This window comes from Electrona antarctica (assembly GCF_951216825.1).
Source record: "Electrona antarctica genome assembly, chromosome: 16".
Lineage (NCBI taxonomy): Eukaryota > Metazoa > Chordata > Actinopteri > Myctophiformes > Myctophidae > Electrona > Electrona antarctica.
In genome coordinates, this window is record NC_136797.1 from 43,130,865 (window position 1) to 43,147,429 (window position 16,565).

Here is a 16,565-nt window from a genome sequence, read left to right on the forward strand (position 1 = left end):
CCATGCGTTCTTGAACATTTTTAATTGATCTATTTTCCATCTTCCCTCGCGGATTACAACAAAATGTTAATAGTGTAGCCTAGTCTGCCTGCTATATAAACTATTGAAAACGCGATATCTTAGACATACAAAATATTTGCCTCTGAACCATGATCTAAAACATTAAAAGGAAATAGGCCAAGTATACAAATCGAGGAGGGGGGAAAAGAACTCGCCATGCAACAATACCAACTTCCAAGTTATGTCTTGATTTAGGGCTACTAGGCTACTCTTAATTTCCAATCCTCATAAAGGTTGTTTGGTTTCGTTTTTATTTTGGGGGCAATGAGCTTAATCAGAGTCACTGATCCTTCGGGCCTAAGCCTCCTCCACTGTTGTGTTTTTTGTCTGCCGGGAGCTCAACGAGACTCCATCCGCACTTCATTAACCCTGAGCCGGGGACAATCCACAGTAAGAGCCGAGGGATTATACCTCCAGCCTTTCACATGCAAAAAACCTCCGCGTCATCCAACAAGACGCGGGGCTTTCCCCCTATAATCAGCTGCATGTGCACTTCGCAAGAATAACCCTTTTCATGAACGCTGAAAGAAAGGGGGTTCCGTCGTTATTTGAATCAGTCACGGACTCTTATGATGGCTATCTAATGATCTTTTGGCAAGTTGGTGGGCTGTCTTTCTCTTTCTTTTCCCAATCAAAACCCCATCCGTGATTATATGGCAGGGATAAACTAGCTACGCTACTGTATATTTAATGCAATTTTACGCATCATAAACGTGTCAGTTTAGTTCGTCCGTCAGTCTGATATTTCACGGTAGTGGTCAGTGGAAATATGGGGCCATAACAGGTGCCATGCGAGAGTCACAGCGGGGGGGGGGGGTCCTGGCTATCAACCCATTATCGACTTTCAATTAAAGGCTATTAAAGTCTTTTGTCTAATCGTTAACATCCTACACGCCAAGTCTTGTCTGTCAGATTGAACTCCTTAACCCCAGGCGTTGTTAGTATGGCCTGATATTTCGGTTGGGTCCGCAGCAGCAGTCAGACTCCGATTAGGAGAGGGAGAGAGGTGTCTCGCGTGCGTGTGTACGTGTGCGCGTGTGTGTGTGTGTGTGTGTGTGTGTGTGTGTGTGTGTGTGTGTGTGTGTGTGTGTGTGTGTGTGTGTGTGTGTGTGTGTGTGTGAGTGAGAGAAGAGGGGGGGGGGGGGGGGGGGGGGGGGTGTACGGAGGGAGTGGAGGAGCCGCGCTGACCAGCTGTCCTTGTGCTGATCTCGGCCGGCAGTCGGTCCTCTTCGCTCGGCCACCAGCTGTTGAAGCCGTTTGGCAAAGAGGGCGCATCCAACACCCTCAAGAAAGAGCGATGGTGGAAACAATCAATTTCCAAAATGGGATCATTTAGGGCACTTAAACAATTGCTCACATAACATTAATATTTCATGCCCCTGCATTGTTTATGGAAGACGAAGGGAACATGCAGCCCATAGGCCTATACTGCTAATTCTGTTCGTCGTTGGGAGCTCCTCCCTGTATTGGACAATGGTCCTCTTCTAATCCGTTAGCCTTTTTCAGAAGACACGATGCTGATGATCTTTTATTGGCCGCCGTGTGTGTGTGTGTGTGTGTGTGTGTGTGTGTGTGTGTGTGTGTGTGTGTGTGTGTGTGTACGGCGGCCAACACTGTGTGTGTGTGTGTGTGTGTGTGTGTGTGTGTGTGTGTGTGTGTGTGTGTGTGTGTGTGTGTGTGTGTGTGTGTGTGTGTGTGTGTGTGTGTGTGTGTGTGTGTGTGTGTGTGTGTGTGACTGTGTGATTGTGTGAGAGAAAGTGTGCACGATATTTCCCATCAAACTTTCCAAAGAGCTTCTTACACAAATCATATTCGCCAATAAATAGAGAGAGAGAGAGAGAGAGAGAGAGAGAGAGAGAGAGAGAGAGAGAGAGAGAGAGAGAGAGAGAGATTGAACTTTCAACACTATATAGTAAATCTTTCAGTAAATCTCAGGGCGGCCTTTAAAAGGTTACGGCAATCAATGTAGCTTGCTCGACATTCTTATTAACTTTTTTAGCATTGACAAATTCAATCCACCAAGGTAACTAAATAGTGAAACGGTGCTTGACAGACATGTTCGAAATTATTCAAACACAATTTATTCTAATAGAATTCCGAAAGCCCGCGCGCCATTTTCTTTATTTATTAATTTTGGATCATACTTCCAGGGGGTAATAAATAAATAAATAAATGTTCATTAACTGTCACAAGTCTCAACCTTTGCGCTTTGAAACAGACACGTGTTCATAATCATTTTAATTAAATTACCCCAAAATATTAAAAAATATATCTGTGCAGGCTATACTCTCATTAACACATAGGAACCGCAGCCGTTAATTGTTTACATCATTAACGGCCGCGGTTGGATATCCTATGCGTTAATCATATGACTGAATAGCACCACTTTTTTTTAACATGCACGGTGCAGCCCCCCCCCCCCCCCCCCCCCCCCCCTCCAACCCAGCCAGAGGGGGGATGCATGCCATGCATGTGGCGTGAGATTTGACATCATCACACACACACACACACACACACACACACACACACACACACACACACACACACACACCGAATTCCCACAAAATATGTTCCCATTCCTCCATGCATGCAGGTGCACAGGCAGAAATGCCATCCACATCACCACATATTGTAGTCCACACCAACATATGCCAAAGTCAAAAGAGTCGCATGAAACCCTGCAGTCACACACTCACAAGGCATATAAATAAGATGATGGAAGGTTATATCATCACCGCTCGTGTTAAGGCCTATACTAAGTTTGGTTTGGGTTTTATTTTAATTTAATTCACAAAATCAACCTAAATGAATGAGCGGTGTCACTATAGCACTGTGTATACAATGTACTCCAAACCACGTCATTAAATGAAAGAGCTTTATTTCCACATTTATAAAAGTAATTCTCTTTTACATCAAACCACCCCCTTCTGTCTCGTTCGCCGACGACTCTGCCGTGAACTTAATTCTTCGTGAAAATGAACTTCACACAGAACGTGTTCCTTCGCGGAGGGAGTGGCGTGTTGGTGGTGGGAGGGGAGGGAGGGAGGAGGGGGGCAACTATATAGGAACGAAAAACGATCCATAAATACGAGAACCACTCCACAAGTTGATATCTGCAATATACATTTTTCACCAAAGAGATTAACAAGGTTTATCACGGTTTCATATGAAATAACACAAGTATAATGCACAACTTCTGTTCAAATACATCTAGCAAATCAAACAGGCAAGTAGGTCTGGAGTGGACCCTGCAGGCCCAAGACCACTATAGGCTTGTGTTTATCAAAAACCGAAACGTGTGCGGAGGTGAATGTCTCCACGATCTCTCTCTCTCTCCATTCTGCTGCTGCATGGGATTCATAAATTGCTTCTTTATAAATTACTCAACATTTGACTCCACTAAAACTTCAACTCAGAACATGAAAGACTGTACTTTGTATTTATTGTTCATAACTGACGGATGCCCATTGTGGACCCGTTCCCTTTTTCCAGACAGTAATCTACATGTGACTCAATGAATCGCCTGTTATGTATAGTTTTCTTGTGGCTAATCTAGCCTATATTATCTTAAAGTGGATGTACCGTGGTCCGAGAAGGACGCACAAATAGATCAAAGAAAAAGTATATTTAAAATCAAGTCTCTTTCGAATAAAATGCAAAATATTCTTATATACAAGTTTATGAATAATCATATGGTTTTGTTGTTCAATTAAAAAGTAACAAAAAAACTTTAAAAAAAATCTTAGAAATTTTACAAAGCAAAAAGAAAAGCAATACTTAAAATTTCCATTGGATTTTCTGGAATTCATATACGTGGATCTATTGAATTCATATACGTGGGAGGATATTGTTTGTATGCTAATACAAACATTGGTCCCAAGCTATGTAAATGTAGTAATAATAATAATAATAATAATAAATGCCATTAAGTGGACTAATGGCATTTATACATAGGTCAAAGTGCCACCAGCGAGCACTGAAATAAGGACACAAATAAATAAATACATAACTTAAATGCATAGTCAAAATAAATACGTTATAAATAGGCTAAACCTCGTGATGTCAAGAAAAGAAAAGAAAAAATACTATCCACATAGAGAAAGTCATTAACTTCTGCATGGCTCTCGGCATGGGACATATAGCTTATACAGTTTGTTTTTTTGTCTCGTTTTATGTTGTTTCCCCCCCTTTCTTTCTTTCTTTCTTTCTTTCTTTCTTTCTTTCTTTCTTTCTTTCTTTCTTTCTTTCTTTCTTTCTTTCTTTCTTTCTTTCTTTCTTTCTTTCTTTAATTCTTTCTTTCTTTTTCGGCTCTGTCCTGTGTGAGTCCCTGTATGCACGCTGCCAAGTGGCGGGCATCAAATCTGTACCGGCCGGCTCACCGCTGTTGAGTTGGCCGCGGTAGCACGGACAGAGGGGAGAGCGGATCGACGCCCCCCTGCAGGCCGTGGAGAAGGATTCTGGGCACGAGGGGTCTCTGGAGGGCCGGCGGCGGCGCCGAGGGTCCCCGGTACAGATACAGCGCCGCCCCGGGGTCCAGGTTGGACATCAGGCTTTGAGGGTAGAAGTAAGGTGACGGGAACATCCTCTGCAGCGCAGAATAATTCCCAGCTTCCGCTAGCAATTCTAGCCCGACAGCTGTCTGTCTCTTCCACTTTGTCCTGTAAAAAGAAATGTGTATACGGTGAAATGACACTGTTGCCAGATGGCCACGCACTTGACGTTGGCGCACGCGTGAACCCATGCAGTTCAATTCAACATATACCTGCAATAAGCTAACACTTTCTTAATTGATGTCTAAATGCTACAGTATATAGCTTATGAGCTTGCTAATGTGTATTTATGGAGGATTGAGCAATTCGGTATAAATAAAATAAAAAATAAATCAGCATCCTGCCACTTGTATTCACACCCAAGGATATCTGTTTGTTATACCAGTATGCACTCCTTGCAGGTGAATAATTCATAATAAAGATAATTGAGTAGATATAGTGGTTTGTTTGAATAATTGATATGCACACATGCAACAATGCATTATTCATATTCCAAAGTGTTGTTTTTATATTTATTTCTGTCATTTAGCTGTCTGGGTGTCAAAGACCTCCAAAATGTGCTTTCCGCAGCTGCATCATGCGAATAAATTCCAAATCAACCTATAGTGGGCAAGTGCTTGTTTTGCATTTACCAAATAGTCAACAGTTTTTCTGTTTATTTGTGTTTATTCTGACTATTTTTATTTATTTATTGCAAAAAGAAAATACAGAAATTGACAGATAGTGCTTCTGAAATTGCTGTCGTGTCGTTGGTATAAGCATGCAGTTGTTGACATGTTGGAAGAAGAAAACAAACTACTGTATTACATAAACAAGTGTTCGTGTTTTTGTTTACAATATAGTCCTAACTCCTAAACTCGAGAGGATTTGGTTTTTGCGGTGACACGCACACATGGCCCCGAGAAATCTTGCCAGCTAATCTGAAAACATGGCGCCCTATATGAAGCCTGCATGTGGCTACTGGCTATGGCCATTGATAGCTAGTCCAGCACAGGCGAGTGTGTGTGTGAGAGTCGAGAGAGAGAGAGAGAGAGAGAGAGAGAGAGAGAGAGAGAGAGAGAGAGAGATCTGATTTCTTATTCGCCGCTTCCAGTTAAGTGCTTACCTTCGGTTTTGGTACCAGGTTTTGACCTGCGTGTCGGTGAGGTTGAGAGAGGCCGCCAGCTCCATCCGGTCCTGGACGCTCAAGTATTTCTGCCGCTCAAAGCTGCGCTCCAGTTGGGCCAACTGGTGGTCAGTGAAGGCCGTCCGAGCCTTGCGGGGTTTCTTCAGACGGACATGAGGACTATCTCTGCTGCTAGATATCTCCCTGTCTCCTTCCTCCTTCACTGCAACACAACACGGGGACGAGTTCAGATTAGAATCAGGCCTGCATTCGTGCATCCATATGCCCTATTGTAATATCAACAAATATAGCCTATATTTGTTCCACATTCTTTGTGGGATTTTAAGTGAATGGATGTTTATTAGAATATAAAAAAATAGACTAAACTAAATTAGGAAAGTTCGATTTATTTATTTCCCCCAGGCAGTACTGAGATCCAGACGTTTGAATGTGTGCCTATGGCTATATGGAACTATTTGATTTAGGCCTAAATTGTTATGAAAAGCCAGGCTTATATATTCGTGCTTCCCAATGTGATATTTCCCCCATCAGCAGCTCATCTCCTTTGTTCTGGTTCCTAGTGTCATGTCGGGGCGTGCATTGATCTACAATTCTTATACTCAATTCTCTAGTTCACACTATAGAAAAAGAGGGAGAAGCGAGGCGAGAGAGAGAGAGCGAGAGAGCTTGGTAGTTGAATAGTTGAGTCGTCTCTAGAAGCACAATAATCCGCCTAATTGAGCCACAAGGGAAGGCGAGTCTTTCAACCACGACCGGAGGAACTTCACAGGACCGTGGAAATGAGTGAAATAAAGAGCCGGGGCGGCCTTTCCGCGTTACAAATCTGATTAGCACTGGGACAAATTGCATCAAATCCCCGAAATATTAGGAGGAGGATTCGTGGAAATCAAAGTACCGGAGCCAAGGCACTATATGGACTTTTGGTTCCGCAATCAATGTGTCGATGAGGATCATATGGCACTCTGTGACAGTACAGCACGCACGCACACACACACACACACACACACACACACACACACACACACACACACACACACACACACACACACACACACACACACACACACACACACACACACACACACACACACACACACACACACACACACACACACACACACACAGTATAGTCTAATTGTTGCATGAGTGACTTTTGTTTTTTAAGTATCAGTAGCAATAATTTATTGTCAATATTGATGCTTAAATCAAATAATAATAGTAGCCTATCGTAATTGTAAAACAATAAATAACCGATAAATAAATAATAATAACTAAATACAAAAAATAACATTAATAACATTAAATTAGCCCTATATATTTATTTTTTGTATAGCCTAAATGTATTCATTGCATGTATTATTATTGGAAATATATTGGCTGCATAAATGCCAGTGCTTTCCAGTAGCCTACAGCGGCTGCATGACTTCCTTCCAGACAGACACCGCTTCATTAAACTGTCAATGGAGGTGACATGTCTGTTATGGCTGACATGATTGGAAACAGAGAGGCCCTTGATGGCATTTATCTGGAGGCAACCTTGTCATCTCTCCCTCTCCTGCATGCCTCCCTGACACCAACAGATGCTTTCAGGACATCTGCTAATGCAATCAAACACGCTGGAGATTGAATTATAATGCAATAAACGCAATGAAAATTACACTTCAATGGACGATAAATATATTTTTATTTATGTTTTGTACAACTGAAAATGCTGGTATATATATTTATTTTGTATTTATTTTTTGGTCAATGAGTATGGCCTGCCAATACAGCCTATAGTGTCAGGCTAATGAGAGGTCAGAATTGTTATGAAGTAACATATAGGCTAAGGGGTTTCCTTAAACTTGATTCTTGCAGGGTGGGGGAAAAATGCAAGTGACACATTTATCTAAATACAACATTTGTTGTATTTGTCATGTTATTTTGGGTTTAACTTAAACAATTTATCATTTAGCTTCTAAGCCTTAGAAAACACTAAATAATGTAATTTGAAGAAAAAAAAACACTATTAAAGAAACTTTGAGCAAAAAAAGAAAACACTGATCAGCAGACAATGTTTGTTTTTTATAAGCTATAGCCTAGACTTTTAAATAAAACATTCACCACACTGTCTCATTGATATTTATATTTTAAATATTGTTATGCATTTTTTAATCATCGTTGATTTGACTACACAAATTGTCAAATGTCAAAATAATATTTTGCGTCCTAAATTTAGACATATTAGTCATATTAACTGTATTGTTGTCAGTCACATATTAAGGCCTATTACACCACGTCATAGTCTCTATAGGCCTATAACTCCTTAATCTTTTTTTTTTTTTTTACAATATATTTATTGACTAACTCCATAATCTTGACACACCACCACAACCACAAGCTTTTTTACAACCAAATTATATTCTTACCTTTGTATTCGCTGTCCGAGGAGGAGTTGCTGTGAATTTTGTCCATGAAGTCTTCTGCTAGTTTCGAGACTAGTCTTCCCGTCTCTTGAGTCGGCTGGCCATTACTTGAGTATGGCGCGCACGCTGCCAGTGGCTTACAGTCCGCAAGAATATCTCTTATCAGGAAGGAAGAGGTTACTGTCCTCTGCTGGGATCCTCCAGACATCTGTCCGTGCTGTACTAGGTGCTGTGGGAGTCCAACTCCGTGACCTTGCCTCTGCGATACCTCCTCCACGCACTCCCTCCTCGGCGACGGCGGAGAGGAGCAGCCGCTCTCCACGTCTGATCTCGGACTGAACTCCAGCGGGGAGCGGCACTCCCCGACCAAACTGCCCCCCTTGGACACTGGACTTCCAGGCCTGTGGGAAAGCAACGAGTCGATCCCAAAACTGGATCCGTTGGTGGATGCCTCCATCGTTTCGATGAGCGCAAGCTGAGCTCTTCTGTTCCGTGCAGGCCTCAAACTATACCATTGGTATTCAGAACAAGTTTTGGACTGTTCTGGCTCAGTTTATCCAGCTCAAGGAAACAACCCGCAGTTTTTCGGGTAGATACAGTGTATTCATCCACTATTCCCTGTCTCCCAGTTGCCTCTTTAAGAAATATGCCCAGGCTAAGTTACCTTACAATAACCGTCCATGCATTCGAAACATTTTTTTTTGCAGGCTATTATACTAAACGCACGAGTCCTCTTCAAATCGATGCAGCCGTGGAGTCTCTTTTGACAGCTTAGTCGGTTTTCTTTGTAAATCTCCTTTTAACTAAAACAATAAAAATAAAAATAAAACAAACAAAAAACAAAACAAAACCTCACCAGTAAAGATTTCCCAGGCCAACGGATAGAGTGACTTCAAATTTAGTGAGCTCGAAAACAGTATTGCTATAGTGTACAGTTCGTTTACACTACACTACTAAAAAAAAGAGAAGTGGAGCAGCGTCGACGCTTCAGCACCGCGGACAGCGGAGTGGACGCGTCAGCACCAGGGACAGTTCTCACCTGCTAAGAGCCTGATCGCAGGTGAACCGGAGACTTGTGACCAGCGAGAAAGAACACGATTCGCTGAAATTTGTAATCGCTCACACCACCACGGCAGCTCCCGGCGGCGGCGGTGACCCGTGTGGTTCACGGTGACTACGACAGGAGAAAGCGACAGCAGGCATTATATAGCCTCTATAATACTCTCTTTCAGTATAGGGAGCGAAGAGAGGAGAGGATAAGGGAAGAGAGAGGTAGACTGAATAATAGGAGAAGAGACCTGCCGAAGCCAGCGTTCAAGCAGCAGTGTGGCGACTGAGCGAGGAGGACCGCGCACGGAAAAGCAGCAAAGCAAAGAGGTAAACTGGGTTAAATAGTCACAACTGGCGACTAAAAGAACGAGATGTGTGTGTGTGCGCGCGCGAGGGAAAATCCCCCCTCCCACCCCACCCTAAAAAAAGGGGAAAAAAATTGAACTTCATGAGGAAAAGTCGGGAGCTATAGGTTTTAAGAGCGTCTCATCCACGTGAGTCCCCTGTGACAAGCCTTCATTGGTTGAGGGAGGTTTTGGGGTGTTGACTGGTTCGTCGAAGAGGAAAGTGGACCCCCCCCCCCACACACACGCACACACACACACGCACACACTCATATGCGCGCACGCGTGCACAGCCACACACCCACCCCTCCTCTTGGCTCCCTCCACTTTGATAAAAGAGACACTGAATTCATCAGGAGACACAGATCCAACTGTTTACAGGCAATTTTCACACTGTTTGCTTTCATTACATCATTGATGAGGCTTATAATGGGGTTATTATGTGGAGCGGGTAGGTCTGTTCTCTCGCCTCCCTTTACGAGCGTGTTCAGTCAAAACTTGACTGGATCTTCTCATTCCTTATATCGACCCCCCCCCCCCCACCCCGCCTTATTCTGTTTGTTTCTGCCACTATTTAACGTTGGTTGTGGTGGTGTCAAATATGATTTTAACATCGCGGATATCTGATTATTTTTTATTGAACATTTGAGACCCTGACCCTGTTAACCATATAGCCATTTAATTTTCGTAGTATAGTAAGTAGTATTGGCCTAATAGTAGTAGGCAATAATAGAAGTATAGTAGCCTAGTTATAGGTATAGTAGTGTAATAATAATATTGGGCTATTAATTATAATAATATTACCATTATTATTATTATTATTATTATTATTATTATTATTATTATTATTATTATTATTATTATTATTGAGAAGATAACCAAGAAAGCCAATAATCCAAATGAATGTTGTTGTTGTTGTTGTTGTTATTATTACGTATTTATTATGATAATCTGGGGTGGCCGTAATTTATTTGTAAGATGATTTATTGTCATAGCTGATGACATGCATCATCTTCAACGTTATTAAGCACACTCTCCATGTCACAGCCTTGCTATAGTGTATTTATAAAACGCCTTTCCCGTTTCATTGCAGAGCACAGAAATGATTAAAGTTCATCTCTCAAAGTCCCAGAACAACTCTTATAGAGAGATTACACATGGTCTATCTTGGCAAACCATTTTACTGTTTCGTCTTCTCGAATAAAAACACTGTAGCCACATGTTCTGTTGAGATTTAATTCAACAAAAAAAATCATTAGGCCTGCAAACCTGCTGACATTTTTTTTCATTTAGCTTTTTTTTTGTTTCTTCTTCAGCCTTGCAGGACAAAGTCGCGTCAATGAATAGTCAACGTTTAGTTCATAATACGTGTCAAATAGTAGCGCACACAATGGTAATGAGGAGTAATAGTCTAAACAGCATGGGCTGAAAGGGCGGCGTGACGCGAAACTTTAACGTGCATGAAATGCCATTGAAATGCCATTGTGTGCACTGCTCTTCTTCTCTCCGTGCTCATGGAGCAGTTTGCCCCACACGACTCCGCGACAGGTCCTAATAATCTAACCCCCCATGTGACCACCAGATTGGAGGCGAACGTCGGTCTCAGACACCGGCAGGTTAGTGAATCCGCTCCCCGCTCCCATGGGGTCCCATCACGGCTGCAAGCTGTCACGTAGAGGCGGGGACAGAGATAGGCGCGCACACACACGCACGCGCGCGCGCGCGCGCACACACACACACACACACACACACACACACACACACACACACACACACACACACACACACACACACACACACACACACCCTGACTTAGCTTTTCTTTCGGGTTTACTCGCGCATGAAAAGGAGCTGTGGTAATGCTTTCTCTCAGTCATAGCTGTTCTTCGTGTGTGTGTGTGTGTGTGTGTGTGTGTGTGTGTGTGTGAGAGGGTGGCTCTTTTCACAGTAAAATCCTCAGTGTTAATTTAACTCAGAGAGTGTACAAATGTAACTCTTTTCTATTGAAAAATCAGTGTTTATACTTATTTGTGTGGCTTAAAGTCTTGGGAAACTTTGATAGGACATTTGCGCATAATAATAATAATAATAATAATAATAATAATAATAATAATAATAATAATAATAATAATAATAATAATAATAAGGGTAATAATAATAATAATAATAATACAAACTTTATTTGTATACTAACACCTTTCATGACATGAAATGCAGCTGGGACATGGAACCTATTTTGACATATAGTCAAATTCATTCAATTAGGCCATGGTTAGTCCACTGTATAAGACTATATTAAACAGACTAAAATATTGTCTTTAAGAAGTTTTGTGTGTGTGTGTGTGTGTGTGTGTGTGTGTGTGTGTGTGTGTGTGTGTGTGTGTGTGTGTGTGTGTGCAGTGATAGTGTACAGGGGTTAAAGAAAGATTGGTCTATGGTGTAATGATTTTGCTCGTGTCCCTGCTGAGTTTGGACAGCCGTCCTTCTGGTCAGAGAAAGCGAAGATGTTTCAGAAAATGGCCTGAATTTCGGGGTCAGTGCACTTAATACTCCTGTAAACCATCCTCCCCAGCCACCCACCATCTTCTCTCTCTATCTCTCTCTCTCTCTCTCTCTCTCTCTCTCTCTCTCTCTCTCTCTCTCTGCCTTGCTGGCACACTGTTATCTCAGTGACTCTGTCTCTGACTCTCTCTCCCTCTCTGACTCAGTCTCTCTCTTTTTGACTCTCACTTGTCTCTTTCTGTCTGTGTCTCTCATTCTGTTGCTGTCTCTCTCTATCTCTGTTTCTCTCTCTCTCTGTCTCTCTGACTTCCTCCCTCTGTCATGTCTCGCTGGCCTCCTATTTCAAGGATTAAATGTTATTATATTGGCACATATTGAACATCCTCCCGGCTCCCGCTCAAATGTGACAGTTACCAAGTTTGTACCCTGAGGCTATTTTAATTGCTACTGCATGCAGCAAGATTTCGCAATTGCCTAAATATTTATTTAATTGTTTTCACAAATCTATGCAAAGTTGACATGCATGCATGTGCACAATTATCGTTTCTTATTTGTAAAAAATAATCGCAAACAAGCATCTTTAATTGCTTTTTCTTTGCATTACATTTCTTAAATATTTCCACATCGACAATACATCATGCAATAAAATAAGTGACACTAGGCACAAAATGAGTTGTTGAAGAGCTCCTTCGAGGCAGATTAGGCTATAGCCCAGACGTGTCATTGTTAATAATAGACTATATCCATGGACACTTTATATACGGTTTATTTTTATTTTTCTGCTATGTTGGAATCTAATCCAACGAGCCTTTTCAGAGTAGGCTAATAATGTCTACTGGGCCTCCTCAGCTCTCTGGGCTTTGCGGTGTGCAGGTGGGGGAAAAAAAACAACAAAACTATGTGCTGCATTTTATTTATTTATTCGATTATTCGCGTGTTAAATATATCTAGATGTGTTTTGTAAAAAAATGCGTGTCGCCTTTGAATAAACTTTGGCATCTCTATCGTTTTGGAACATCGAGTAAAGCGTGTCTTTCGAGGGGGATATATGTAAAAAGATGACTCCACACAACAAACAAACAGCATAAAAAAGGAAGGAGGGGGAAAAAAAGCAAAAGAAAAGCAAAGAAAAACCCGGCGCTGGAGCGGGGTGTACCCTGGACCAGTCAGGGATGCAAATGACGCACCTTAAAGCCATCAGGTAGTGGAGTTGACAGAAAATAATGAGAATCGCTGAATCTTTTATAAGGTTAACACTCACATTTCCCAGTCAGCTGTCACACAAGAAAGAATTTAGCACATGCATGCGGGCGAAATAAAGCTTCATCGTCTCATTAATGCTGACAGGGCCCCGGACCGGCAGCGCTCAGCGTCAGCGCGCCACCTCGTTTTGTGTCGGTAATTTGCAGCGGAGACAGACCTCCCTCCCTCCCTCTTTCTCTCTCTCTCTCTCGCTCTCTCTCTCTCTCTCTCTCTCTCTCCCTCTCTCTCTGTCTCCTGCTATCTTCCCCTCCACGAGAAAGAGAGGTGAGCAAGAAGGAGAGGGGAGGGAGAAATTACGAGGAGAGAGAGAGACAGAGAGAGACAGAGAGCGAGAGAGAGAGAGAGAGAGAGGGGGGGGATGGCAGAGGATCGTGGAGGGAGTGAGTGCAGAAGAAAGAGGGAGAGAAGGTGGGCCTGGGGGGGTGGGGGGAGGCGGGTGGAAAGATGGCTACAGCGCGCCAGGAGTCTGATTCTCTCCTAATTGGAAGCATTGGGCATTGTCAACGGAGGATTTTCAGCTGCTTCACTGACAGGTAGAGCCGTCAGAATGATAGCCCACTTGTCAGCGCAAAAGACCAATAAAAACAAACCACTTTTGATTTAATTGGAGGCCGCCTAACCACACAAATGCACGAGTGTGTGTGTGTGTGTGTGTGTGTGTGTGTGTGTGTGTGTGTGCGTGCGTGCGTGCGTGCGTGCGTGCGTGCGTGCGTGCGTGCGTGCGTGCGTGCCGGTGTGTGAAGGAAAGCATCACTCTGTAGCCATCAAGGTGCTCTGCAGTCTCTCATCCGTGGCTCAGTGAGGTTGAGCAGCGCGGTCACTCACTGGCCTCACATGGTCTACTGGGCTTCAGGAGAGAGAGAGAGAGAGCGACTGACACAGAGAGAGACTGATTCTGTCCTGTACTGGGAGTCTTCTGAGCTCCATCAGAGCACATCTAGGATCCGCACAGTGAAACTGAAATATATCCTCAGTGTTCATTTAACTCAGCCTAGCTGTGTACAACAAATGGAACCAAATGAACTCATCGGGGTCCATTTGGTTCTATTTGTAGTTTACAGACCTTTCAAAGGGATAGTTCACCCACAAATGACCTTTCTTCTTCCCCTATCAATTACCCCAAAACAGACCTGGAGAAGATGAGTCGAGAGTGAGCGAGGAAAGACAACCGGACTATCGTGGGCCCAGCTGAAGACAACGGCCCAAAACAGAGTCCGATGGCCGGGTGGAGCATGCTCCATCTAGGAGCCTACAGGAATAAGTCAAGTAAGTCATCAATTACTCACCCCATGAAGCCTCAAACTAACGGAGATTATTATTTTGTCGCATTCTTGATCCAATATTCCAATTAATTGCAGTAAATAGGAGGCCAAGGCAAAACTATGAAAACATGTAAATGATGAACTCCAAAACAACTCTCAGTGTGTAATCCTGTCCAGTGAGTGTTTATACATTATAAGGCCAGGGGTGGATTGGCCTGGCTACAGGACGTACCAGGCCCAGGCCCGGTGGGCCGACCCTCTGGTGGGCCGGTCTGGGACAAATGTTAAATTAGTTGTCTGTTGGTTGTGTATCATTTATGTTGTACTGTAAATGTGGTGGTGTTAAGGGCTTCAAGTATTTGTATGGGCCTCGACCCGAAAAGTCAGTAGAGTTGTGGTGGGCCAGTTTGGGCCAAATTCTGTGAAAATGTCCGGGCCGAGTTTTTGTCACAGTCCAGCCCTGTAACAATTCAGTTCTTCAGATATTGCAATAGTGATATAGGGAGAGTTTAAATTAACACTGTGTCGTCTTCTAAAAATACATATATCGGTTATTGGATAATGGATATTGCCCAAAATCTCAATATTGTTCATCCCTTAATATCTGTCATAGTTATATCCTATATAGTTCAGGTTAAAATTATGGGTACATTGGTAAAATCTTTCAGCAATTTAAATTTAAATTTGTACTGCTTTTAAAGGTGTGTTCCATGTTCCCATGGCATTTAATGATCCAGGGTGTTATTTCTTTCACTTTAAGCCTGATTTACTGTATACTGTACTTGTGTTTGCTGAAAATAGCGGATCTACAAGCTCACAGCATGTTGCGATGCGATGCATTGTGCACTCCAGATCTATTATTTTTGGCACGCAGCACTATCGTATTATACGCTCACATATGACTCTTGAGTTATCATCTCACTATATGATACACTTCTTCCCTGACTGGAGACACGTCTTCTCAGTTGACAATGCCTTCTCCTCCAGTCAACCACAGATTCTTAAAAAAACCCCCAAAAAACTCTCTCCTTGCTTTAAGTTTTCAACTGTTGTTTATGTATGTTCAAGGTTCAAGGTTAGCACAATACAGCTGGCAGCAACATTGCAGGCAGTGAAATTCTTGTACTGCGAGCTTTCCCCAACAGTGGGGAAAAGAGCCCCGATAAAGGATAAATAAAAATAAAATAAGATAAAATGCAAAGAAGTTGGAGTGTAGAAGAAGCAGAAAAATAAGTACACTCTGAATCTGTGCAATCTATCTATCCGTTCATGTAATATGGATGCAATATTGCGTTGAAAATGTCCAATATCTTGATTATAATATTATCCAGGTGTGGGTTTGACAAGCCTCATTTTAAAGCTGCAATCCAGAACTTATTTTAATGAATAAAACATAAACCAATCTGTATTGGTGGAGTGTGTTAATAGAATATAAGTAGCACATCTCTTGTGGTTGGAGGTTTCCCAACCCACCTTTTCCACTGAGATATTTATTTTATTGTTTATTATTTATTATTTTAGGTAATAGTAGTAGTAGTCATTTTAAGTAGTACTGCCTGAAGCTAAAAGCGCATTATACTCTCCATGCCAGACCAGCGTTGGAATCCCACCTAGAACATGTCTTATAGCGATTTAAATGACCTTTAACCACTTGAACCCCAGTGTCCATATTCTGTGGGGAACGCTAGCCAAAAGTAGCTGATCTACAAGCTCACAATGATCGTGAGTTTATAGATCGACTATTTTTCACGAAGAGATTTGGTGTAGACGGAAGCGGTCTATACATGAAAGTCAAAGTCAAAGTCGTACGATTAGTCACAGACGTTACCGCAGTGAAATTTGTTCTCCGCATTTGACCCATCTCTTGGAACGGTGAGCCGCAGCGTGCGCCGCGCTCGGGAATCATTAGTTGATTTGACCCCCAATCCAACCCATTGATGCTGAGTGCCAAGCAGGGAGGCATTGGGTCCCATTTTTACAGTCTTTGGTATGACCCGGCCGGG

The 16,565-nt window shown here is 42.6% G+C and overlaps 1 protein-coding gene across 1 annotated transcript; it reads right to left on the reverse strand.

Moving 5' to 3' along the window:
* Positions 1-4,435: 4,435 nt before the first annotated feature.
* Positions 4,436-8,598, reverse strand: barhl1b (BarH-like homeobox 1b; the record flags this gene model as incomplete). Its single annotated transcript, XM_079524238.1, has 3 exons — positions 4,436-4,718; positions 5,716-5,938; positions 8,145-8,598. 3 exons carry the CDS (start codon positions 8,596-8,598, stop codon positions 4,436-4,438), a joined length of 960 nt encoding a protein of 319 aa, XP_079380364.1.
* Between the last annotated feature and the right edge of the window lie 7,967 nt (positions 8,599-16,565).